The sequence below is a fragment of the Gymnodraco acuticeps genome, unplaced genomic scaffold (genome assembly GCF_902827175.1).
Source record: "Gymnodraco acuticeps unplaced genomic scaffold, fGymAcu1.1, whole genome shotgun sequence".
Taxonomy (NCBI): Eukaryota; Metazoa; Chordata; class Actinopteri; order Perciformes; family Bathydraconidae; genus Gymnodraco; species Gymnodraco acuticeps.
In genome coordinates this window covers 375,879-403,869 of record NW_022990125.1, presented here as the reverse complement: position 1 = coordinate 403,869, position 27,991 = coordinate 375,879, and the positions used below count along the sequence as shown (strand labels likewise).

At 40.6% G+C, this 27,991-nt stretch overlaps 1 protein-coding gene across 3 annotated transcripts in view; it reads right to left on the bottom strand.

The window, feature by feature from the left end:
• Positions 1-27,991, bottom strand: part of dapk1 (death-associated protein kinase 1) — a 110,568-nt gene that overhangs the window by 37,888 nt on the left and 44,689 nt on the right. For all 3 annotated transcript variants that reach the window (XM_034216632.1, XM_034216634.1, XM_034216633.1), the window contains exons 3-7: positions 21,511-21,732; positions 8,197-8,335; positions 3,829-3,958; positions 2,245-2,293; positions 2,070-2,096 (exon numbers count right to left, since the gene is read on the bottom strand). In XM_034216632.1, coding sequence (XP_034072523.1) covers positions 2,070-2,096; positions 2,245-2,293; positions 3,829-3,958; positions 8,197-8,335; positions 21,511-21,732 — 567 coding nt within the window. The remainder of the gene's footprint in view (positions 1-2,069; positions 2,097-2,244; positions 2,294-3,828; positions 3,959-8,196; positions 8,336-21,510; positions 21,733-27,991) is intronic.

The following is a 27,991-nucleotide window of genomic DNA, read 5'->3' as shown; positions in this document are numbered from 1 at the left end:
AGCTACTCATTATGTAACAATGAGATAACACCTATACCTTCAGCCTCCCTATCTTTACCTCACTGTATTTTGGTGAGGGCTCTCCACATGTTTGTGTGGGCACATTTTGTGTTGGTGCTTCGCGTAGGTGTCTCTCTGATGGATAGAAGGCGTGTGGGAAGCTTAGGAAAACCTTGTAACCGGGTGAATAAAGAGGACAGCATGGTCGAGAGCCAACAGCAGTTGATCTGTCGGTCGCTAAGGGCGTGAACCTTTCTCTCGCTCTTGAATTAAACTGTGCTGACAGGTCTGCGAATGGCTGCATCACCAACAACCGCTAGTTCAATGAAAGGCCTTGGCTGTAGGAGATGAAGATGCTCTTTATGTGTTGGATGTTGTAAAGATCAATTGGTAATACAAGCAAAGTAGCAATAAAGGAGAATCTGTTTAACAAATTATGACACGGCCGATATGTAACCAGTTCTTCTTCTCTGAGGTCACCAACAAGATCAACAAAAGAGTGACCAGACCTGGGGCATCAGTATATATATATATTATATAAAAAAGAGCCATTTGCAGATCAAATGCTTTATGATTCAACCACGTATGTTTTCAAGTGAGTGTGATGGGCATTTACAATTCCCCATTTAAGTTTTCATTTTCAAATACTGGAAGCATTTTCGGATCATTTCATCATGTGCAGCAAGAAAAGTAACACATTTTAGATGCCTGTGTGTATAAAGTCCTCGTGAAAAAATGTTAATTAGTTAAAAACGTTTTTTGATTAAGTATAAATACCTTTTATTGTGAGTATTTTTGAAAAGATATATGCTTGAACCCTTGGCAGCGGTGGACAAATATTTAAGCAGCACCACATTGAAGAAACATTTTATGTTCAAGTACTTCAAATTGTTCTTGCGCATACAATTCTGAAAACAGAAAGCCAACTTCTCATTTCCCCATGAGGCAACAGTAGTGACCACAAATGCAGTTTTCACAGGTAGAAACCTTGAGGAGAACAAGGCTGACCAATCAAGGCATACATGAGACACAAATAATATAAAGTAGCATAAAGGCATCTGAAAATAACACTTAAATTAGTTCAGTACATGATTAAATATGCTGCGGCACTGCCTGAGTGGAAAACAGCACCAGTGTTACATCACAGAGCATGTGGTAAATAATGACTCACTGCGTTATAAACCAGGGTCAACAAAAGGCAGCTTTTTGTTTGTCCTGAGATCTGCATGATGCTGTAGGCCTTTCCGTATGTTTGTTATTGTAATGAGAATTAAAAAAAATGTGATTGTTCAAATATTTTGTTATCTTACCCCTGGTGTCAATTTACATTTTGAATACTTAGAAGCAGTTCAGTAAAAGTGAGAAGTCCTTTTTGTTTTTTGACTCTTGTTTTGCAGCGGAGAAGATCAGGTTTGAGACTTGAGTTTTATTAGACTTTTGATTTTTGATTAGGGAAGTTGAAGTTTTTTTTTTATTAAGCATTAAATGCTTTAGTTTTGTTTTTGTTTTGAAGGTAAATAAACTGCTGAATTGGAGATATCCATTGTGCTGTGTACTTTTCTTTTGAGTGGGAAGAGTGAGGATCTTATTTCAGGCATTTAATCAAACACGTCCAAAAAAACGCTGACTTTGACACGCGTGAAATGGATGTGGTAAGATGCCAACTCATTTAAGTATTTTAGGACTCATTCCTGCACCATTTTAAAGTGAATTCAGGAGGGAGCTAATATCAGTCCAATCAGCAAAATAATATCTCTATTCACAAAGCTGCTGAAACAATATCACGCTCGAGTGCACTGAAAATGCAGTTTTTTTTGTTGCTGCGGGCTGCTCCATTATTCACGACAAACAGCGCACACTTCACAGCGACGGTGGCTGCTGAGCGGCCCGACGACTTCAACGACAGCGAGGTCAAAGGTCATGTTTACAGAGTGACTACGCCCTGGGGTTTGTATGAAAATATGAACACAAAAAGGTGGCGGTTGTAAAAACCCTGCTGTGTGACACGTGTTTACAATTGACATTTCACACACTTATCCATCATGGCTGGTCATATTTCAGATACTTACAGGATGTAGGTTATCACACCAACACTCCTGCAAGACAGAGAACTTTATTAGACAGCCATGCATCGTGCAAAACATACATTTACTTAGCAGCAGATGTTCATCAGAAATAATGATGTTATAACAGCATATGTGCATTACGCTCATTGTAGAGCAGATTGACTTTTTGTTTACTCACCACATGTCAGCCTCCAGGCCCAGAGGTTCATAGTTGACTACCTCTGGAGCTGTGGGGAAAAAAGAAGATCATTAATATTCAGCCAAACACACACCCACATTAACTTTATCTCTGATTTAATTTTCTACTTTCCCTTACTGATTCCTTTACTTATTTTCTTCTAGCAATGCCTCCTTCGTGAGTATTATTTGAGCTTGTTAGCACATTAGATTGTATGTGTTTCTTTAGGTGCGTGGTTTACCACCTACTAGTACTGAGATTCTTTATCCTCTTTTTGTCTCTTGTCACATGTCTTCAGATGTGTGAACACTGTAGTTAAAGTTGGATTATTGCATTTCTTTCTAAAACAAAACAAGAATACTGGCAGAGAAAGAGGATGAATCCAGACAACTGCCCCTCCCTTCAAGCAAGTTCTTCTGGCTTCAGAAGCGTGTAGAACACACTAGGAGAAGCACAATTGGGTCCCTTTAAGAGTTGAAACTGCAGTTCCCTTGATTCAGGGGAAGTAAACAGGAAGTATTAGGTTGCCATGGAGACGTTTAGCTGTGGGCTGCAACTTGAGCCACATTTATTTAGCCTTGAAATGTTTATATTTCCTGTTCATGTTTACAATGGAACGAATGGATTCAAACACTATGACTATTATTAAACTACTTTGACTATGGAAAAGATGATGAAGCAGGGGCCGGAGTTATAAGGAGTATCTTTTTATTTATTTAAACCACCTTAAACATAACATTCAGGTCTTTTCATCATCCGACATGGCGTCATTTGAGACATGACATGTTAATTACTTTTACAAAGTTTACATTTTTGTAAAGAGAACTCTCTTCTCTTTTATCACAGCAAAACGAAATACTATGAGCTATAAAAACATAGCAAGTTAAACGATCTGTGTTTATTTATGTTATTTTTAGACACCTTCTGGGGCTTTATGTTTTTCCTCTCCAAAGTGTACTAAGGTTCAGGGTTTTCAAGGAAGGTATTTCTTTGTGGATTTATGGATAAGGTGTTGAAACCCTAAAGAAATGTACCAAACATTTTTAAGTATCTTAACAAGCTGTCAAATGACTTTCAGAGTGGTTAGGTAGCTTAATAATTCAAGCTTTCTGACACTTGATCTTTATATATAGCATTTGACCGCTGCCATCCTGCTGGACTGGGAACAGGCTCTGGTCTTGGCCTGGATGCTGGTAGTTGGCAGCAGCGTTGAGGAGGTGGCGACTGGGAGTATTGGCAAGTGCCCCGAGGCAAAAAGGGGTAGGTGATGGGAGATGGGACGGAGCTACCGATGTGTCTATTAGTGTGTGTGTGTTTGTGTTGGCAAGAAGGATCAGTTCTGATAATCTCCAGTCTATTATCAGCTCCCTTTCACTTAGTCCCTATGGCACATTTGGCACATTCTCTCACAATACACAACCCCTGGTATAAAGCCAAGAACACAGGGTGGTGCAGGGTGTGTGAGGTAGAGAAAGGATGGAGATGCACAAACTCACTGGAGCAGAAGCTTTTTAAACTACATACGGAGCAATAAAATAAGAAAGGACCATGATATATATGATATACAAACAAAGTGATACTGACCTACAAATTCTGGAGTCCCAAAGATGTTTTTAAAATCATTGCCAAAATCTATCTTGTGGGCCAGGCCGAAGTCGATGATCTTGATGCGCGGGTGAGGCACTGAGCGGTGCAGCAGCATGATGTTCTCCGGCTATAGAAGATCGAGAAAGAGAGACAATTAATAAGGGGGGGACAGGGAGGACAGACAGCATTAAGGAGGTGGCATTTTGCCTATTTTTTAACTCACAGATGATGAGTGTTGAAAACTGATCCATTACCTTTTTCTTTACATTTTCTTTAGCTGACGGTTTTACCCAAAGAGCTTGACAAGTGCATTAAAACATGAAGATACAAATTCAAAAAAATGGAGGTCCATTAGCTTCAAATGAACTAAAACCCTTTGGATGGTACAATAAACTCTCTGTCTGAAACCATAGCAAAGTCTGCTCTGATTGGTTAGTTGGCCGGCTTTGTTTTGATTTGTCAACCGCTTATAGATGTCCCGCCCCTTAGCCTATCATGTACAATGTGTTGGAGCGCAAGCCAATAGAAGAGCAAGTGTTACATAGTGATGTTACTATGTTATGAGTCCAATGGAGGCGTTACAGGAAGGGGGAGTGTGTGGGACAGAAACTTCCTCTGGCGAGAAGTGTAGGATTTGAACCTTTGCAGACCCTTTTCATCTACAGCCAATAGGCCATTACCAGTGTCCCCTAACTTTTCAGTGTAGGACACACACTAAGTGTAAGCAAGGGTGTGAGCAACAGAGTCAGACAAAAAAACCAGGAACTGGCTGGCAGGAAAGAGGCACCGGCCATGGAAATCCTATGCAAAACACGAGTAGAATCCTCTCGAGGAAGTGGGAGAAAGGAAAGAACGGCGAAGATCTGCTTTGAGCAAAGCCACACAACAGAAGGAAGACATTCCTAAGGATAATGCCTCTTTCAAGACGAATCCATTTTCCTTCCAATGCTCATCCTTTCAGCTCCACTATTAGCCAAACTTGAGGAGGACAAGAGGAGGCGCTTAGGATATACAATCAGACTCCAGAGCAGCTTGTTGGTTTTATTCTCTAAAAAATGTTATACAATGATGTTTTTGCTGGATATACATTTGTTTTAGTTAGCTGTTTACATCATTTGAACACCTCGCTTGATGTTCAAATTTTAGGTACTTTCTTTTGACTTTATACTTCTACTATTCAACATCCCTGGGGAAAATATCGTACTTTTTATTTTACATACAACATGTGAAGAGTTTATAAATCATGTTTTTTAATAAATCAAACTATTAAAAAACAGTTTGTACAAATGCAACTGAAACAATTAAGCGATTATCAAAACAGTTGCCAATTGTTTTTTTCAAATGTGATCAATCGCCTTTGTCAATTTTAATGTAAAAAAGTTTAAAAACATGTTATGTTTCCAGCGGCACACATGTTAGGATTTCATGCTTTTATTTTGAACCCAATTTACTTTGTGCTCTGGGTGATTGGCATGGTACAACATTTTGCAAACTAATACAGCAACCTATTAATGAAAAAAATAACACATTCATCCATAATGAAAATAATGAATTCAAATCAATTTAAATTAATTCCACCTCAACTAACTTCAACAATTAAATCCCGCTTTTGCATGCACCCATACAAATAATAAGTAAATGATATAATGTAAAATAATATTACTTATTTTTCTGCATAAAATGTTTATTTCTAACGCTTTAAGTGTATCAACCTGATTATATTTGCATACTTTTGCTGACAGAGTTTATCCTTCACTGCGGTGTTATCCCTTATTGTAAGTCGCTTTGGAGAAAAGCGTCAGCTAAATGCAATGTAATATAATGTTTAGTATGTGCTTTCTCCTCCATCATGAGAAAGTAGACATTTCAGTGAAGTAGTATGGTAACTTTCCTGTCAAGATTAGTAACCAAAAACACGTTTCAAAATCACAAATACTACATGATTCATTTAAAAGATAGTAAATAGGGATAAAGTCAAACTTAGAAGGGCCCTATTATGCTTTCTGAGGTGTTCCCTTTCCTGTAGTGTTATAAAGGTTTTTGTGCATGTAAATCGCCTGTGAAGGCTGAACTCCCTGTGTTCCTGGAGTTTCTCTCCTGTAAACTCCCAACCTGTCTGAAACGCCTTCATCTGACTCCTTTGTTTACTTCCGCAACATAGTGACATCACTACACTCGTGCTTCTATTGGCTAGTGCTCCAACAAATTGTACATGATTTGCTAAGAGGCGGGACATCTCTAAGTGGTTGACCAATCGCAACAGAGCTCATCAATCAGAGCAGACTGGGCTCTGGTTTCAGACAGAGGGTGAAAAGAGGTGCTGCAGCACAGGCAGTATGAGAGAAATGTAGAGCTTTTTGAACATTAAAGCATGGAAACGTTTCACAGTAGAGACACAAAATACCCAATTTCAAAAATAAGCAGAATATATCCTTTTTTAAATACATTTTTACAATATGTTTTCGAATCATTGTAGTCCATCAGTTCAGACAAGATGAATCAGACATCCTCATTCTGCCCTGCCCAACACATTAAGCTCTTGAGCGTAATACAACATTGATTGGCAGTATCACTGTCTCTTAAAAATGGTTTGACGTTCACTTTTTAACTGTGTAATGGCAGTTTGAAAGTGGTCCAATAGAAGATTTGTGATTTGTGGTGCTTTCTGACAATGACTACAGCTGTCATGGTATGGTAATGGCTGCAAAAACAGCCACATAAACCCACATTCAGAAAACTAAAATTGACAAAATGGTTTTACATACAAGTCAAAATGTCCGAAAATGGCTGACCAACAACAGTTGGAAATTGCGTTACTGCCGAAAGTTATTCAACTAATCAAATGAAGTCCTAAAATGAGCCGCTGCTTTACAGAGAAGAACAGTGGCTGATCTGAGAAGCTGAGGCGGCTGTAGTTTTTAAAAGCTCTAGCATTGATCACAAGTAGATGGCAGGGTACAGAGGTCATTATATTCTGCAAACCTGGAGGCCAAATGTCCTGAACTCTGATGGATGATTTGTGAAGGTTGTTCTGTAAGTGGAGGTCTGGAAAGTTTATTCTGAAGACACCATGTCCAGCCGAAAGTGGACAACCGATCAATGGTATTGAGCGAGATTTAAGTAAAGTACTACCACAACAGTACACCAAACATCTGAGGGAAAAACCTCAGCTACAATATGATGTCTCTGTACACTACGACCTATTCTCTTCTTCCTTCAGGAGTCTCAGAATACACAGACTCCACATTCAAATATAATAAAAAGCAAAGAATTAACAAAAACTGATGTGATGGTCGCTGTAATTAGCCTCAGAGGCTTGCAGGATCAACAAAAAAAAGAGACGATGTAAAGAGAAAAGGATATAAAAAGGTGAGGTCCAAAAGAGGCTAGCTGATCTAACTAAAAATACATAAATAACACATTGAGATGATGCTGCAGTTCAGTACTCTAGTGAGCTGGCATTTTGGAAAAATAGATGTGCTGCGAGGCTGCTCTTTACTGTGACCTCTGATAAGAGGAAAATATGTTTGTTTTTTTTGTTCAAAGAAAATATCCAACTGTGTTGTCTAGATGCAACATTACCTTGAACATGGCAGTGTCAAATGTATCAAAATATGTGCGACTTTATTTGAAATTGACTAAGTAATTTCTCAACTCTTCATTTCAGATTTTGTCATTTGTTTTGATTTAGTTTAATACCAATGTTCCAACTACATCAAAACCTGCTTAGCTTTAGTTGGTGGTTTAGAAAGGAGTGGTGCAGGAATGAGTTAGCATTTTACCACTTCCAGTTCCATCTTACAGTAAACTGTCTATTGAGCATTTTTTTTGGTTAAATGCCTGAGATAAGGTCTTAATTAATTCATACAAGCTGAAGAGATTTTAACATTTTGTTCTACGACATAAAAAGCATCAGGAAACCCATTTAAGAAGCTTCTACAGTATGTGTCTTAAAAACAGCGGTTGCTAACAAGTGACTTAATTAGACATCTAAATGTCATCACGGCAACGCAACTTTTCCTTTAGTTTTGCAGTGCTGATGGGCAACCTGCTAATTGACTTATAGCGTTAGCTTTTTGCTTCTGTCGATTGCATTCACGCTTTAAAGATCATATAGCTTAGTGGTAGTTGTTTAAAGCCAAGCAAACACCATTTTTTTGTTTCTATTTGCCCGGAGATTGTCCAGCTGAACAAAACATCTAGGTATCATAAAAGTGTGTTTGCCACAGATTTTATTTTCTACAATACTTTGAAATCTGAGATAGCCCTCAACTGCTCCACTCAACTGCTCCACTCAACTGCTCCACTCTATTGAGACACGTTTTAAGGATGGAGGATGGTGTCTGTCTTTAGTGACTGCAGTACCTTAAGGTCAAAGTGAGCGATCTGTTTGGCGTGCAGGTAGAAGACTCCATCCAGGATCTGCTTGAGGAACTGAGTGGCTTCCTCCTCGCTCAGCGACTCCTTCTCTGCCAGGAAGTCGAAGAGCTCACCGCCGGCCACGCTGGATGAGGAGGGAGAGAAAGAAGGAGGGAGAGAATTAAAACGAGGATCTCTCAGATCAGAGCCAGCTACAAATCCCTGCTTATCAGAGCTGATGTACTCTCATCATCCTGCTGCTATAGAGCCTGACCAATTTACACATCCCAAGCACATTTTAACCAGCATTGTCCTCATCAAACTTCTGTAATGAAAACCCTGCATTGTTTACAGAAAAGGGGAGTATGTGGGGAAAGGAAAATGCCCACATTTGCTGTTTTATTGGACTTTTTAAACAGATTTGCTTGGGTATTAATATAAAAGAAAAAGACCTTGCAAGAATGATAAGGGTAGAATATAGCATTAACAACAGGAAAAGTAGAAGTAATGAAGGAGTTTAAATCTAATCATTCACAAATCATAATAAACATGCAGTCCTTTATCCAATGCAAATCAACTCCATTTGCATTAATAACTACAACAGGAACATTGGCATAAAATACCATTCAAATAGCTTTAAAAAACCCAGATTTGACCCATTTTGGGCAAGAGATTATTAAGATTCAAGAATCTAAAATCTTTAATTATTTTCCTTCTTACATCTTGTTTTACCCCTTTTAATATCTATAATATCACCACTTGCTAACCAATACCACATTGCACTACGTTTTATCTATCAAAACCGTGCCCTTTTAATGAAATCGTAGCGTGCTTCAACACTTAACACTTAAAGGTTGAAAAGAAAAGCAGAGACAGGGGAATGGAGTGAGCAGAGGATTTATCACGGTCACAGCGTGAGAGGAAGCCTGCAGCGAGAGCAGATAACTGTAATTACTGCCATGCTTATGCAGTTGTTTACTTTCACTCAACACATACAAACATATGTTTTTTTCCTACGATATGTGAGGAATGTAAGTCACAGTTACATAGAAAAATTACTCATGAGCCAATTTTCATGTCAGGATTTACATTTTAATAACCAAAACAATCATGTAAGTGCCAGGAATCATATGAAATGTAACTTTATGTGATAAGAAAACTGATTACCACACACTTCACCCTCCAGGGAGGAAACAGCAGCTGGACCTCCACCCTCTCCTCCCACTTCTTCCATGTTTCTTTCATCATCTATTAGTGGTTACCAGAGTGTTCATAAACAATCACAGACAGGAAAGAAGGTTCCTGCTTGAACAAGGTTTTTCATACTGGTCTGTTAATGTTTAACGTCAAAGCACAGTTGCTGTCATGGCTGTATTTACCCAGGGTGCAGCAGGAGGAGGAGAGGATGTGGAGGACAAAGGGAAACCACATCTTTTTTAAATCCCATGTAATTTGTTTTGTTACCTGCCCTGAGCAGGAAACACACCATGTCTGTCACCCTACTAGCTTTGTGCTAATGATAATATATGTAGCACCAGGCAACAAAAACAATGTATTCTTGTTAAATTAACGAGTTATATGACCCTTAGTAACTTGTAGTTTTAGACCCCGTCACAACTCTCAGGCATGCTCAGTGCAAGATTGTCTCTTGAAACTAAGTGGATAAGTGTCTCAACACTGTCTGCTTTAGTGTGAACTGTCAGCAGCCATAGAGTATTAATGGCACAGACTTAGCATTAAGATTGAGTTATTGGCTCTCTGTTGATTTAACTGAATAGGGTTTTGTAAGTGTATATGTCTTTGTGCCTTTTTTATTCAACTAATTCAATATTAATATATACAATCAAGGTACGATAAAACAGAATCAGCAGAAAGCATAGCTTTAGACTTCCTGTGACATATCTTATTACAGGGTTTTTAGTCAAAGACCTCAATCATAACTACAAACAATATGATACATTAGTTTTAAAATGTATTAAAAAACATATTTCAACTCTCAAGATAAACATTTAAGGAAGTCATGTACAGGGGCTGAACAAATACAAAACCAGAAACTAAGAAGGAGAAAGTAATAGACCAAAAATCTCTACATACTTTTTTAAGAATAATAGTAAGTTTTATATTCATATTATTAGTTAAGTGAAATCATCATCATCCTCATTAAACTCTAATGTGATTAAAACAGCTTTTAAAATAATAGTTTTTTCCTTCCATACATGACCCTGTGAGGAAGCGCACACACTCCCTCACTAACATTTTGGCTTAACTATTTGTTTGTTAAGAAAGGTAGTACATGTTTCTTCAGAGTTGTCTGTATTTCAGTTAAAGTTATAAAAACAGTTTACATAGACAAATTAATAAAATGCATCTAAATGAATTTGTCAGTCTTTAAAACACACAATCACAAAGTAATCACCATTTCCTTTGTTCAGACCATGGATGTATAATAAGAACTGGATACAGCGTGGTAGGCGGGGCCTCATTCATTCCTATGAGAGCTGCTCATTAGCGCATGATGATAAAATGGCCCAACTTTTGAGAGAGTGAAACGTCACAGATTACCCAGCATGCCTGAGAAGTACCCGTATGTGCGCTCATAGCGCATGCGCAACTTTAACCAAAATGCTCGGTCACATCAAGCACGTCAATTTGCGTACACGTAACAGCCACGCGCGTTCATGACAGCATGGTAATGGATGTTATTATGATGCATTTGATATTAACGAGGCGGCAGTTAGCAGCTAGCGGCTAGCTAGTAATTATGCTAATCTACACATCAATCGTTATGTGCTTATATTACGCTGTAACAGGATCTAGTGATATCCAACAGAGCTTCATTTAGCATGAAATAATTATTGCACAGTGCAATAAGCTTCTTAGTGCAATAATAAGCTACAGGGACGTTAATCTAACGTCGGTAATATTAACTTTATTTAATACAACATTTACGGTACAAGATTTAATCATACAGCCCATGTAGTATAATATTTTACAAATGATGAATTACAGCAAACATGTGCAATATATCCATTATTACAGCTCCGTGGGCTGGCAGTAAGGCGATATGGGTCCGTTGTTATTGTGCATCCATGGGTAAAGATAAACGCATGTAGTACTGAACACGTAACATGAACGTGCGCGTTCATAATGCAGAGGGAAATAACTCTCAGAATAACGTTATTAGCACATTTTTTAAATTTGAGAAAAACTAATGTTTTTAATAAGGGCTATACAAGTGTTCATACTGGGTTGTTTATTTGGTTTAAAAAATATTATCCAACGATTTACAGACCACTCTTTCCCCATGTAAGTCAATGGGAAAAAGTGTTTCCGGGCCTGGCAACCAAACGGAAGTGGAGTACCGCCGTTTGGCCACCACGAATATTTTCATCTGAGTCCGGCGCACTTCCTGGGGGCTTGGTTTTATTAAATGTAGACAACAGTGTTTAATTTTGTATTTAACCGTTCACTCCGCTTTCAGAACCATGACCTGATTGGCCAGGTTGGGTTGGGAAGGCGGGCAGTCTCCTATACATGTGGTTGGAAAGAGAGGGGAGGGCGGCATTTGTGTTAGTTCCTTGCTGGTGAACGCAGCACCAGGCATGAAGTTTTGTGTTCCTGTAAAAGAATATGGAAGGCTAAGAAATAAAAAGCCTATTTTTTAAAGAAAACCCTCTCTCCACGTATTGTTTTTTCACCTGCACCTCACATCGTAACAGACCCCTTGTAACATTGCCAAAACTACGAATAATAATGAAGTGAACTTGTAATTTGTGTCCTTAGGGAAGCAAATCCCATCACATGGCTGGCAGTGGCTCAGAGCAGCTCTTCCTGGGAGTGCTTGAAATGAATATGTTTGGGATCCATGGTCTAATTCAACATGACACTATTCCTGGTCAGGGAAATAAAGTTCAAAGTACCCAAAGACAGCAGAACAGAAACCATGACGTTTAGGGATGTCCCGATCACCTTTTTTTGCTCCCGATCCGATCCCTATCATTTGATTTTGACAATCGGCCGATACCGATTTTTCCCGATCCGATCTTTATGCAATGCATTAAGAGAAAAAAAAGGTAACCGATAACGGCTGGTCATCCAACGCGATTAATTCAGCTATCTTGGCTGTTATTTTTTTGGCCTTTTCACTGTTCTGGGGCAGTTTCTCTTTCCTTTTAAAAGTCTCTGAAAGTGTCGGTTGTTTCAGTTCCGTTACCTGAGTGGCCGCTGTGTACGAAAAAGTACACGTCCCACCGTCCGGGACGTGTTATTTACAATATTGGACAAGTAGATCTTTCAATTGACTTGTCCGGTGGACAAGTGATGTTTTTCGCCCTGATTTATTGACAAATTATTGATAAATTCAGTTTACAAAAGGCAGAACTCATTCGCAAATTGTCCGTGTCCGCCATTGTTCGTTTAGAAATGTTAGTTTCGGATCTGCTTGTCGATTCCTAAGGAAATGCATCTCGCCGCTTTCTGTACAGTTAGACGGGGGCGGGGCGGGAAGTGTAGCACAGTTGGGAAGCAAAACTCGGTTCCGAGTAGGAACAAATAACAATTGTCCGGTACCGGGATTAATAGGAGTTGTGAGGACAGGAGGCGAGGCCGAGCCCCGCGGACCGCAGCGCTCTCTCTCTCTATGCTCCGTATCAGCTGATCGCTGCACGGTGCAGCTCAGCGTCTCTCTCTCTCTTTCTACACACAGCGGATCCGCTGCCCGTTTAACAGCCTCATCTTTGTCAAACTTTCTTATGTCCTTTCTCTAACACGTAATGAAGGTTATTAAGCGTTTTAGCTCCTGTGTTGTTAATATTGACCGCCATTTCCTTTATGAAGTGAAGCAGCCTCCCTGTCTGTGTCCTCGCGCTGTCTTTACATCCCCGGACCCCCAGACTCGGAGGAGCACAGGGATGTCAGTATTGTTTATGAAGCAGGGTATAGAAAGTACATTATTGAAATGAAAATACTATTTATTTACTTTTACAAACAGTGAGCAGCTGGGCAGCTGCAGCATGTGTATTGCAGGACATGTGTAAGCGTGCAAGCGTCTTTGAGTTGTAGAAAAGCGCTAGGCCTATAAATATAATGTATTATTATTATTAGGCCAATGTGTTGGACATGTGTGGTTGGACTCTGTCTCACAGGCAGGTTGCAGTGTAACATCAGAGACTGGGCCAATTGTACATTCTCAAACTGCACCACTTAGAACTAACTAAACAATGCAGAGATTATTTTTATATAATTTTTAGGGCCGGGACTCGATTAAAAAAATTAATCTAATTAATTAGAGGCTTTGTAATTAATTAATCGAAATTAATCGCATTTTTAATCACATATAAATATTTGACCTAAGAACAGTGAGAAGCAATTTTTTTCACATGGATTTTAGTATACCATTAGGCGCATTCACACCGCAGTACTTTTCCCACAAAGGTTCATGAGAATTTAGTTCATGAGAACTCTTTGAACCTGGGGGTGGATTAGTCAAATTAAGCCGCTGACGTCACTTCTTCTTCTTCTGCTTTGGGTTTACTGGCAGGCCGCAAACCACTTCACGGCGTATACTGCCGCCCAAAGTCCCCGGCCGGAAGTCCCCGGAGTTGGGGACTGGCTTCAGTAGAAGCTCCTGGGAGTCCCAGCAGCCTTCCGAGTAAATCGCCAGAACGCCGACACCTCCTCATCTCCACCGCTCCCATGTTTTATTTTGTGTTGCCATAAGTTAGTCTCTCTGCGTTTCTGCGCTGGACTAATGCTAATAATGCTAATGCGAGGATAATAAAATGGCGGCTTCACAAAACTTTTTGGGAGTTTTACGGGGTGTGGTTTGCAATCCGCCCAGCCAATCAGAAATATAGCTCTTTTCTCACAAGAGAGCCGCACGAAAGTCCCTGCTCTCTAGCAGCTCTCTGCTCTCTAGCAGGGACGTTCGTGGGGGTAAAAAGGTTCTCATGAACTCATTTTAGTACCGGCTCTTTTTGGTGTGAACGCGATAAAAGAGGCTAACGTCCACGCTAGCTTCCACGCTAGCTGCTATATGTTTTGCATTGAGGTGATACTTGAGGCTTGATGTGCTGCGGTGATATGCGGATTCCTTTTTGCATAATTTGCACACAACCGTGCTCTTATCGACGCTTCCATCCGTCCGTTTTTTAAAACATTTCCCACTGTTGTTCACTGTGGTTTGTTGTTGTCTGAACTCATGAACGTTAGTTGGTGCTCCAGTATAATCGGTACGCCTGAAACTCATCCAGTGAGAAACGTTCCGCGGTGCAAAAATAAGTGCGATTAAAATGCGTTAATTTATTTAACACGTTAATTGTTGTGTAATTAATTAATCTTAATTAACGCGCTAAAGTCCCGGCCCTAATAATTTTATTCAATAACCGTAAGAAATTAAACAGTATGAAGTTATTTGTAAATAGGAATACAGATTTTACTTAATGTTTTCATAAATATATTTTTCTCCCAGTTTGTCATGGGACTTATTTTTACCCTCTCAAAGAACCGGAATCGAGAACCGAAAATAACCGGAATCGAAAAGCAGAACCGGAATCGTTAAAATCCAAACGATACCCAACCCTATGTGTGATGCACTAAAATCTTACCGCTCACTTACGTTAGCGGTGTCGTAAAAAACCGTGGGAAAATGTTAAATACGATGGCGAAGAAGAAGATTCCAGTGGCCCCAATTTTTGTCCATTCTGGACAAGTGAAAAATGTATTCGGACAAGTAAATTGCTAAACTCACTTGTCCATGGACAAGTACTCTCTAAAAACTTTTTCTCACACTGTACTCGTCGTGTTGTTGTTGGCGTTTGTTTCTCAGGTGGCGTATTAGATTGGTCGTGTTGAACATAGTCCGCCTTGCAAACATTGCATCTGGCTGTTACACTGCCTTCGCTTTCAATTTTATAATACTTCCAAACTCCTGACATTTTCTCTGTTTCCTCTTGTTAGCTTACTGCTACTATTAGACACTGCTGCGCCAGGGTGGGATTTTCACGATGGCCATGGCCGTCGTAGCCCCTAGGTCTGGCCGTTATGCCCCACAAATAATTGTACGTCCTACAGCCACCATGGCCTTTGGGCCCATCACACTGTTAAAAGTTGCTTTAAAAGCGTCAGAACAGTGGTTTCTGAACTGCATTATGCTGCGTTCACAACTGACGCGATGCGAATACTCGCATTGCTCTAACCGCTGGAGTTTCACCACGGCTGTCAGCTGTGTTAACTCCTGTCATTCAAACAGGACGCGCTGGAGAGGGAGCGGGGCTTATATCCATGTAAATACTGTGGTGGAAACCAACTACGACCAAATTAACTTATTTTAGACCAACCAGGTCTATAAGGTCTACAAGCCCAAAAGAAGCAACACATACATGATGTTGTGTAATTTTAAACCAAAACTAAGGCCTTAGGATGACTTTAAGACGTGAACATAGTCATTTTTGTTTTGTAACATTAAATAAAATTAAAAAAAATAATAATAAAAAATAAAATCCCGATCCCCGATTTTTTCCTCCCGATTCCGATCTTTTGAAAATCACGTGATCGGCTCCGATCCTCGATCACGTGATCGGATCATCTCTAATGACGTTGGATGAAAGGGCTGCAATTTACGATAATGTTCAGTGTTGAATAAACTCCAGATTATTTCCTGACTTAACTTGGACAATAAAATGGTAAAAATCAGACTAATCAGAACAGAGTGGGCTCACAGGGAGGGGGGGGCAGGAGCTCCAACAAGCCGTTTAGGACAGAGAGTAATACACATACTATACGGGCGGTTACGGGCTATACGGGCGGGCGGTTTTGGCGCAGTGGTTAGAGCGTTGATCATCAGATCAAGGGGCGTTGGTGAACTCCAATCCGAAACCCGCCTCGGCCGCCACTGCGTCAGGCCATTGTGTCCTTGGGCAAGACACTCTACCCGCATTTGCTCCTGTGGGTAATGTCCACAGTAATGACATTTATACGTCTAATATGTGTAATATGTCATTGTAAAGCGCTTTGAGCACCTGTAAAAGTGCTCTAAATAAAAAATGTAATCCATTATTATTATTATTATATAGAGATGCTGTATGAGAAACCAATGTGAGTTTGGAAAATTGCACAATGTAAATCTATTCTAGTAGACCTCAACAATGGAATTATGATCAGTAGAAATGGCCATGTCATGGGACCTTAAAGGTTTCGACTTCAAAACAAGCTAAAAGACAATTTCCACTCGCCCCACAAAACCCTTTATTTTAAATGAACATGTCAAGATAAAACAAGGCAGCGTGGAAGTGAGCAATATCATCAGTGAGAGCAGAGCGTGAGAGATACAGAATGTGTTGTGGAGGTGTTAGAGGAAGCCAAACAACAGACAGGATGGATGCCAGCAGGAAGAGAGGGAGAGCTGATTGGCCAGTCTTACACAGGCTTCACAGTGCAGGGACACCAGAGGCTCATCTCAATTGAATATTTCACCTCCTCCTTTCCCTCACTCGCGTCCCTTCCTTGTGTCTTAGCTCCGCCTCCGTAAGATGCAAGCGAGAGACACGAGGAGGAGACGCGAGGACAGAGGAGTCCTCAGGTATTGATTGGGATTCACTCAAACCAAACGTCACTTTTAAACGACGTCTGTTAATGATGACATGTGCACCCCCCTTAGAACCAGCCCATTTGTTGTTAAATATTTATTTTAATGAATGAATCTTTCTCTTGTTAGTCAAGGAATTCAATGTATGATGGTTGGTCCTGCTTTTGTGTTCCGTTTTGGTGTAACATTTACATTTAAATAAAAATATAATTATAGTAATGTGAAAGCCTTTCCTCTGAAAATGTGTGTCCTACAGATCCCCACATTCACCACAAACCCACATTCAGGACTGTGAATTTTAAATAATTTAACTACTGAATATTTTAACACAAAACTATAAAATAATTGTTATTTATCAAGATCTAGCCATTTATGAAATAGCTTTCTTAATAACTATGTTTTAGTGACGTTCAAGATCATTAAACATGACTTAAATTGTTAGTATAACCTTAAGAAATGAATTGCGCATAATTCCCACGGAGCTGTGAGCACTTATACATTTATGTGGCGCTTTTCCACTCATTCTTCCAGTTCTCCGTTTTCCTATGTTGAAATCGACCAGCTGTGAATGTGGGGGTGGGGCTTTTATACATAGTGAAAACACTTCCGCATGCTCTCGTGTATCGTCCCTTTCGTCTCCTCTGGAAGCCTCCTCCCTCACCCCTCCTCGACTCCTCCGTGTGCATTTCAGCGATTGGGACGTCCTTCAACATGGCGTGTCTTGATCGATTTCCGGGTCAAGTCCCGGAGGAGGGGGAGAGAGGAGTCGAGGAGGGATATTGAGATGAACCTCAGGTGAGACATATCACTGAGGAGCCTCAAAGAGAGATGTCCAGCCTGTCCACCACTCCCCAAACTCCACGGCCCCCAATAAACAGCAAGAATGGCTGAGAGCATCCCAACAGGAATTCCCAAGCAGTTGCCAGCACCATTACACTGCTACATCTCTTTCTAATGGCACATTTCCACTGCAGCGCGGAGCACGGTTTAAGCGTGCCGTGCCAAACCCAGCCCGTTTTTGTTTGCTTTTCCACTAGGGGTAGTTCCGGCTCAGGGCTACTTTTTCACCTTTTTTCTGGCCTTCCAAAATCGAGGTTCTTACTGGGCCAACAACCGGGCTGAATATGCTAAACTAGTGACGTAAACACTCTCGACTGCTGAATGGTCAGAGAGAATCGCTGGCTCGGGAGCTACAACTACAACAAAATGAACATATTTTACCGTGATTTAATTGTAATACACGTTTCTAAATGATGCCGACGTAACAACATACTGATACCAGTTAGTAAAAAACCATGAATTAATGCTTTGACAAGTCTGCAGACAGACTGCAGGCGAAAAACCTTTTAAAATGCATGTTTTCTGAATGGAGATCGGCTAAGCTAACGTTGTATATGCTCCGACCGTCCACACTCACAACAACGGCCTATACAGACATAAATAAACCAGCGACTGTATTCGCCATGACACAGACAGTCTGTGGTTTGTACTTGTTTAACTTTTGTCTAGTTTCTGAACAGATATGAGGAGCTGTGAGCTCTGAGGGCAAACAGCTAACGGCTGATGTTGGTTTTGTGGTTCTCATTGAAGATGACGTCACGGCTCCGCCTACACTGCGTTACTATAGTTCCTGCCACAGCTAGTAAACTGTAATGGAAACGCAGCATAAAGTGAGCCTGGCCTACCAAGGCCTGACCGTACTAAGCCGTGCAAGGCCCTGCAGTGGAAATGCGCCATAAGTCTCTTATCTTTTCCCTCATATCTGTTTTGAGAGTATATTGACATCCTGATACCAGCTTACCTTTATAATGTGTCAAAGGGTTAACAAAATACGTTTTTAACTCAGCCATTTAGCGTTTGTCTGTGGACAGAATCCTTTCATTTGTTAACAAAAGGCTTGTATTTTTGAAAGATTTGCAGAGCAGTGTTGTGGGAAATACAGTGAATTAATTATGTTCCATCTACAAATGAGCTTGCACTTATTAACCTTTTCCACCTTAAATCAATATAAATGTAATTGTTGATATTAATCTATTATTGATGTTCATTATGAAAGGCATAGTCCAGCAGCAGAAGAAGAGCTGTCTGAGTGAGGACACCACTCGGGTGTGACATTATAAATGTACGAGGTTTTTAGGGCTTCAATTCAGGACAAATCTTATATTAAACATTGACAAAAGGTCAGGAATTAAAAAAAGGAAGACAATAAAATTGTGTTGCATTAGTGTTGAATTTAAATTATTCCAATCAAGTTGACCTTTATTTTTGGAGAAGTGGCTCAGCATACTTGCTCTTATGGCAGCTATTGGTTGTAATAACTTGCTTTAAAAAAGGAACTGAAGTCCACTCCGAATGGAAAATGTACATCATTTTGTCAAAGGTTTTTCAATTCACAAGCAATCCAATGGCACACTGGAAAAAGTCTAATTTTCTGATGTCACTAATCGGACAATGTCAATAGCATTAAGGCAAAGGTGCATTGATGATACTTGGTATTGTAAACTCAAGCATTAATGTGCAACTAAATCGCATATTTGTATCCACAGATTTATTAGGATAGCTGCATTTGCAGGGGACATTAGGAGGACATCTGAATTATGGAATCATGTGTTTACTGGTTTGAACTGAGATGAGGCCTATAAACCTGTGTGTTAGTCCGTAGCAGGGTTTATAGTTATGTATTAGAGCATTTGTTTGGTGTTTTGGGAATGAGGAAATATTAGATCAGTTCTATAAATATTTAAGAGGAAGAAAAAACAAGGGCAAGATCATAAATGAGCCTGTACTGTTAACAGTCTGCAGAGTCACAAACCCTCAAAGTACACCCTGTAGCGACACACACACACACACCACACACACACACACACACACACACACACACACACACACACACACACACACACACACACACACACACACACACACACACACACACACACACACACACACCACACACACACACACACACACACACACACACACACACACACACACACACACACACACACACACACACACACACACACACACACACACACACACACACACACACACACACACACACACACACACACACACACACACACACACACACACACACACACACACAACTAGTTATAAATATGTTTATTTTTACTGTCGGCCGGGTCACTCATTACTGGATCAGCTGCTGCATGAAACAGACACTGACGCTGTCCGAAGAGAGGGAGGAAAAAGAGAGGCTGATCTGCTGACGAGGCTCCATTAAAATATAAATATTTTTAGTGAATTACTGAGTTTAGGCACGTTAATAACGTTGTAATGAAGTTGAATACAGTATATTCACATGTGTCAGTGATTTCATGTCAATTCGGCGAACATAAACATAAATGATCGTGGTGAAGATGATGATTAAATTCGGATTAAAAATCGAGAGCCGAGCTGCATTTCCTCCTGTTCGTTTTTTTCGACTAAACAACATTATTTTGTTAAATAACAACATGGTGATGTTTTGTAAATGATTACATGTCTCTTATTTAGCACAGAGTATGATATCCGTGACATATGGATCTTAACAAAGTTCCGTTTTGTATTCTGCTTCCATGCGTATTAGTTTTGAATAAGCTGCATAATCGTAATGTAAACATGAATAATCCGACAGCGTTTTCAGATCCAACTGAACCGGTAAAACTGGTCCAACTGGTGCTTAGTGAGCTTTGTGCCACACGACACCTCCATCAGTTTACAATCCATGCACTCTGAACACTGGTTACCTTGAGGACAATTATTATAGCTTTAAAACTATAAGAACAAATAAGATAGAGATGAAAAGGGTGAGTCTATTTACTCATCAGGGGTACAACCCGTGAAAACTGTTTAATATTCTTTCAAGGCTCTGAAGATCACCTATTACACTGTTTTTCATCAATATATTACAGGTCTCAGATATATACAAAACATGCCTCTGAAGTGTTTAGCTTTAAATACCAAACAGATCAGCCATTGTAGCATCCCATAATCCCCTCTGTTTCAGGCCTGTTTCAAAAGTGCTGATTCTGTGTCTGTTACTTTAGATGAAAATAAGGAGCCACTCCCCACGCCCCTCAGAGACACAAGGAGCTCGAGGAGGTGATAAGGTGGGGGGGGGATACCTTGGTTGGTTATTGGCTAATGGTTACACAAGCCAAACACTCGTTATGACATCATAAAGTGGCCAAAATCTGATCAGCTCATTTTCAGACAGGTTTTTATAGAAATGGATCAGGACAAAAAGTGAGCTTATCTTTTTTCCTGAAACTTTCAGAATCTCTTTTTACCTATTATGCAAAATCCATGTCTTTTATACATAAACATGTGTCCCCTATACATGTTTATGTATAAAATACATGGATTTTGCATAATAGGTGACCTTTAAGTTAAAAAAACAACAATGATGTCATCACGGTTATTTCTGCTGGGCATGGATGTATAAAGAGAATTTGATTGAGCTTTGGAGGCAGAAATTCCTTTTTCCATTGGGCCAATAGAACATGCGTACTTGTGTTCGCCTCTACTTTTGTGTCTTGGCTCAGTCAAATGAATGGAGAGGGAAAATAACTCCGTAAACTGTATTTGGTTTTAAGCTCATTACTCAATTTAGACCCTACTGACTTTAAGGGGCCCTATTATGCAAATGTTCCAGTTGATATTTGTATTTTGTGCCTCTAAATGTGCCCAGTGGTGATGCGTGCAGACGAGATAAAGACGATGCTACTCACAGCTCGAGGATCAGGATGACCTCTGCCTTGTTTTCAAAGACTTCATGGAGCGTGATGACGTTGGGGTGCTGGATGTCCTTCAGGATGTTCACCTCACGCTCGATGTCTTCCCTCGTCACCCCCCGGCGACTCGACTTGCTGCGTCGTTTCTTGATGGATTTGGCAGCGTACTCCACACCCGTATTCCTGTGTCGACATCTTCTGACCACGGCAAACTGTCCACTGGGGGCGGGTGGGGAAAGGATTGTCAAAAAGTGTCATAAAGCCTTGAGATATTAATAATAAACAAATACAAATCTGCATTAAATCATCTCCAAAGCTCACTCACTAACATGTTAACTGTTTCAAGATTTTTTTAATCTTTTGACAGGGGTAGGGGCGGATCTAGAAACATATTCATGGAGTGGCAAGAGGGTGGCAGGAGATTTTGAGGGGTGGCATCCCCTGGCAGAAGTATATGCTGATTTAATCGCAGTTAGGGATGGGTATCGTTAAGGTTTTAACGGTACTACTACTTTTATCTATACCGCTTATCGGTCCAGTCTTTTAACGGTACTCTTATCGGTTCTTTTGGAGAAAAAAATAAGGTAAACTAACTAAACAAATTGTGAACAAAACTAACATTGCTTTTTATTTAAATTAAATACATAATATTTCACATCAAAAGTAACAACAATGTTTTAACAAATCGTATTAAATAATCTGATGACAGAATTGTAAACAGAATAGCTGAAACTTTAACAAAATAAATAACTCAGTTACCTCTAATCATTAACCCATGTTTGTATAATTGAGTTAACTCTGTGTGTTGCTGCTAGCATAAATAACACCTGATGTGGAAACGTTACTCGTGGATGGGGCTACAGAGCTGCTACAAAACGGTGCATTTCTCCGTCTGAATGTGGAGCACTTTTGCTAAATGTTTAGACAAATTGCTCATGCGCCCTTACATGCTAAACTCTTATAGCACTTTTGGTAACGAGCATTGTCCTCATCGAGACGGGTAAAGTTTAACCACACCTCGGAGCGCGTTCTCTCCACCATCTCCTCCGTGTGTGTGTTGCTGCATGTAGTAGCTGTGTGTGTGTAAACTGCCCGGCCCCCTCGCAAGCAGGCGGGGGAGAGAGATCTCTCGCCTGGATTTGAAAGATCGAAAATACTAAAAAGACGCATTTTGCACGCTTTTTGCATATTAGAAACGTAGTTGGCAACACTAAAACTGCAATATAATGTTTGTGTAGCAATAATACATATATTTTTTACATGTCTCCAGTACCGATAAAAAGACCGTTCACGTCGGAGCTTAACGGTACCACGGTCTTTAATAATTCAGCCCCGGGGCCCGTTTAATACCGGGGCTCGGTACCCATCCCTAATCGCAGTCATATCAATCAATGTTAACTTGGAAAGCCACACTATTGATAATTTAACTCAATAACATGACATTATTGTGGCACATCAGTAAAGCTTTAAATATAAATATATAAGGTGGAAGACATAATTGAATGAATTTTAACTGAACAATAACTGAATGAGTTGGTTTCACTCTTAGACCAGCAGGGGTACCAAATATATGCAGGCTGCTGCAATAAGTACATTAATTAACTGTCTCATCGATGTTTGTCTGTATGAATATAATAATATCAACAATCATATCATTCCTATCAGCTGTCAATCAGTGTTATGATTCACATATTCAGTGTTATTATTAAATAAACTATATTTTTTGGAGGAGTTAATGATGAATGTTCCTCAAGATGCTTGCTCACCCTCATATATCAAAATTCAAAAGAATCAAAGGAACAGTTCAGCGCCCCACAACTTCATTGCCAACAGTTACAACCTTGACTTTACATCAGAAAGAACAAACATTAAAGAAGTGACTAACTGCATCAGTTAGGGTTAAAAAAACGTGTATTCAGCTAAAACATATACATCGCTGCAGTTATTATCCAGTGGATAGTGAGCACTTCTCCTTTGCCGAGATAATCCATCCCACATCACAGGTGTGGCATATCAAGATGCTGATTAGACAGCATGATTATTGTACAGGTGTGCCTTAGGCTGGCCACAATAAAAGGCCACTCTAAAATGTTCAGTTTTATCACACAGCACAATGCCACAGATGTCGCAAGTTTTGAGGGAGCGTGCAATTGGCATGCTGACAGCAGGAATCTCCACCAGAGCTGTTGCCCGTGAATTGAATGTTCATTTCTCTACCATAAGCCGTCTCCAAAGGCGTTTCAGAGAATTTGGCAGTACATCCAACCGGCCTCACAACCGCAGACCACACCAGCCCAGGACCTCGACATCCAGCATGTTCACCTCCAAGATCGTCTGAGACCAGCCACTAGGACAGCTGCTGCAACAATCGGTTTGCATAACCAAAGAATTTCTGCACAAACTGTCAGAAACCGTCTCAGGGAAGCTCATCTGCATGCTCGTCGTCCTCATCGGGGTCTCGACCTGACTCCGGTTCGTCGTCGTAACCGACTTGAGTGGGCAAATGCTCACATTCGATGGAGTCTGGCACGTTAGAGAGGTGTTTTCTTCACGGATGAATCCCGGTTTTCACTGTTCAGAGCAGATGGCAGCGTGTGTGGCGTTGTGTGGGTGAGCGGTTTTCTGATGTCAATGTTGTGAATCGAGTGGCCCATGGTGGTGGTGGGGTTATGGTATGGGCAGGCGTATGTTATGGACGACGAACACAGGTGCATTTTATTGATGGCATTGTGAATGCACAGAGATACCGTGACGAGATCCTGAGGCCCATTGTTGTGCCATTCATCCACGACTATCACCTCATGTTGCAGCATGATAATGCACGGCCCCATGTTGCAGCATGATAATGCACGGCCCCATGTTGCAAGGATCTGTACACAATTCCTGGAGGCTGAAAACATCCCAGTTCTTGCATGGCCAGCATACTCACCAGACATGTCACCCATTGAGCATGTTTGGGATGCTCTGGATCGGCGTATACGACAGCGTGTTCCAGATCCTGCCAATATCCAGCAACTTCGCACAGTCATTGAAGAGGAGTGGACCAATATTCCACAGGCCACAATCAACAACCTGATCAACTCTATGCGAAGGAGATGTGTTGCACTGCGTGAGGCCAGATACCGACTGGTTTTCGGACCCCCCCCAGACCCCCCCAATAAAGCAAAACTGCACGTTTCAGAGTGGCCTTTTATTGTGGCCAGCCTAAGGCACACCTGTGCAATAATCATGCTGTCTAATCAGCATCTTGATATGCCACACATGTGAGGTGGGATGGATTATCTCGGCAAAGGAGAAGTGCTCACTATCACAGATTTTTTCAGATTTGTGAACAATATTTGAGAGAAATGGTTATTTTGTGTATATAGAAAATGTTTTAGATCTTTGAGTTCATCTCATGAAAAATGGGAGCAAAAACAAAAGTGTTGCATTTATATTTTTGTTCAGTGTATATAGAGACTGAGGACAGTAGACATGAGTAATTGAAATAGATTGGCTATATCTGCATCAAAGACACAGAGCTCTGAGCCTAAAGGAGTGGGCGGGATAATAGGGCATTACAAACTGTTGATTCCAAACAGCTTTGATTAATAACCGATAACATCCTGCCTGGCGCTGTAATATAACTTGTGTAGCAATGAGAGCTAATTAAATACCCACGTAAGTATTCAGATTAAAGTCAAGGTGAAAAAAAAGTCAGGTGGTGTTCGGGAAACAATTTTATCTAAATCTAATTATTCTGTAAGGACTATATAAATGATCATCTTATGCCTTATATCTCACAACTTTGTTCCTCTATTAATCCCAAAATGTGTCTCGAATGAACAAAAAAAATCTCCTTCTGCACTGGAAATTGGTATTAGTGCATATTTCGGTAGTTTAATCGAAATACCTGCCCTCATCCTCAGAAACCCCTCAGATCAGTTTGACGATGGTTTGTAAATGATATCCAAGCAGCACAACAGCACACAGATCAGGACAACAAAACAACATAGGAGCAGTAATCCTACATCCCACACACTCAGAAGCAAAGACCTTAACTGCTTATATCAAATGTGCCATTTACCACAATGAAGGAATATCAATTAGTGCTGTAACGACGCATCGACTTCAAAATCTCGTCGACGACAGATTTCCTCGTCGACGCATCGCCACACACACGTGGGTCACCCAAAGCAACAAGCAGTTCGCAATCACACTTCAAACACAATGGAGACTGAAACGGCTACCACCTCCTCCTCACAGGATTGCGCACGAAGCCCTGCAAAAAGCCCCCAAACAAAAACATCTCGCCCTAGGTCTTCAAAAGCATGGGAATACTTTACATTTAGTCCAAAACGCAAAGGCATTGTTATTTGCAGTCTTTGCCAAATGGAGTTGGCATACCACACTAGCTGTGTTGGAGCATTTAAAGCGGAGGCACCCCCTTGTCTCTCGTGAAGGGAACAATGATAAGTAAGTACTAACTTTGGCTAAATTAATTCCACGTTTGTGTAGTGTGTTGTGCAGCTTGAGTTCTGTGCACTTCGGTAGTGCTAACTATCTTATAGCTCTCCGTGCGGTTTGTTCGTGCTTGGTTGGTTAGTAGTTAATGTTAGCTACCTAGCTAGCGGTGCCAGCTGTGTGTTAGTTAACGTTTTTCAGCATTTAATGTTGGCTGGAATGGTAGCTAGTTTACGTCTGCAGTACACCGCTATCTAGCCACTACTAACCCGGAACGAACTAACTGCACAGAGAGCTAACTCATGTTGTGGTCCTTTACGAGTCAAACATAACATTAGACTAACGTTAGTCAGCTTATGGCGCGTTTCCACTGCAGCGGGTAGCTCGCTTTAAGCGTGCCGAGCCATGCGGGGCCCGTTTTTGGTTGCGCTTCCACGTGGCCTAGTTTTGGCCCGGGGCTACTTTTTCACCTTTTTACTGGCCCGACTAAATCGTGGTTCTAGGGCCAGGAACAACCAGGCTGAGTCGGGCTGAGTATGCTAAACTAGAGAGAGAATCGCTGGCAAGGCGGCTACAACTACAACAAGATGAACATATTTGACCGTGATTTAATTGTAATACACGTTTCAATATTATGCCGAAGTAACAACATACTGATACCGGTTAGTAAAAACCATTAATTAATGCTTTGACAAGTCTGCAGACAGACGGCAGGCGAAAAACCCTTTTTAAAATGCGTGTTTTCTAAATGTAGCTTGGCTAAGCTAACGTTATATATGCTCCGACCGTCCACACTCACAACAACGGCCTATACAGACATAAACAAACCAGCGACTGTATTCACCATGACACAGGCAGTCTGTGGTTTGTACTTGTTTAACTTTTGTCTAGTTTCTGAACAGATATGAAGAGCTGTGAGCTCTGAGTGCTAAGAGCTAACGGCTGTGTTGTTTTTTGGGGCGCTCATTGAAAGAAAAAAAACTATTAAGAATTTTTTGGTATTTATTTGAGATACATTACGTTTTTTATTAATCGAACAGAAAAATAATCGCCCGATTAATCGTTTTCAAAATAATCGTTTCCCCCCAGCACTAATCAACATACAGTGGAGCGAAAAAGTATTTAGTCAGCCACCAATTGTGCAAGTTCTCCCACTTAAAAAGATGAGGCCTGTAATTTTCATCCTAGGTACACTTCAACTATGAGAGACAGAATGGGGGAAATAATCCAGGAAATCACATTGTAGGACTTTTAATGAATTAATTGGTAAATTCCTCGGTAAAATAAGTATTTGGTCACCTACAAACAAACAAGATTTCTGGCTCTCACAGACCTGTAACTTCTTCTTTAAGAGCCTCCTCTGTCCTCCACTCGTTAACTGTATTAATGGCACTTGTTTGAACTCGTTATCAATATAAAAGACACCTGTCCACAACCTCAAACAGTCACACTCCAAACTCCACTATGGCCAAGACCAAAGAGCTGTCAAAGGACACCAGAAACACAATTGTAGACCTGCACCAGGCTGGGAAGACTGAATCTGCAATAGGTAAGCAGGTTGGTGTGAAGAAATCAACTGTGGGAGCAATTATTAGAAAATGGAAGACATACAAGACCACTGATAATCTCCCTCGATCTGGGGCTCCACGCAAGATCTCACCCCGTGGGGTCAAAATGATCACAAGAACGGTGAGCAAAAATCCCAGAACCACACGGGGGGACCTAGTCAATGACCTGCAGAGAGCTGGGACCAAAGTAACAAAGGCTACCATCAGTAACACACTACGCCGCCAGGGACTCAAATCCTGCAGTGCCAGACGTGTCCCCCTGCTTAAGCCAGTACATGTCCAGGCCCGTCTGAAGTTTGCTAGAGAGCATTTAGATGATCCAGAAGAGGATTGGAAGAATGTCATATGGTCAGATGAAACCAAAATAGAACTTTTTGGTAAAAACTCAACTAGACGTGTTTGGAGGAGAAAGAATGCTGAGTTGCATCCAAAGAACACCATACCTACTGTGAAACATGGGGGTGGAA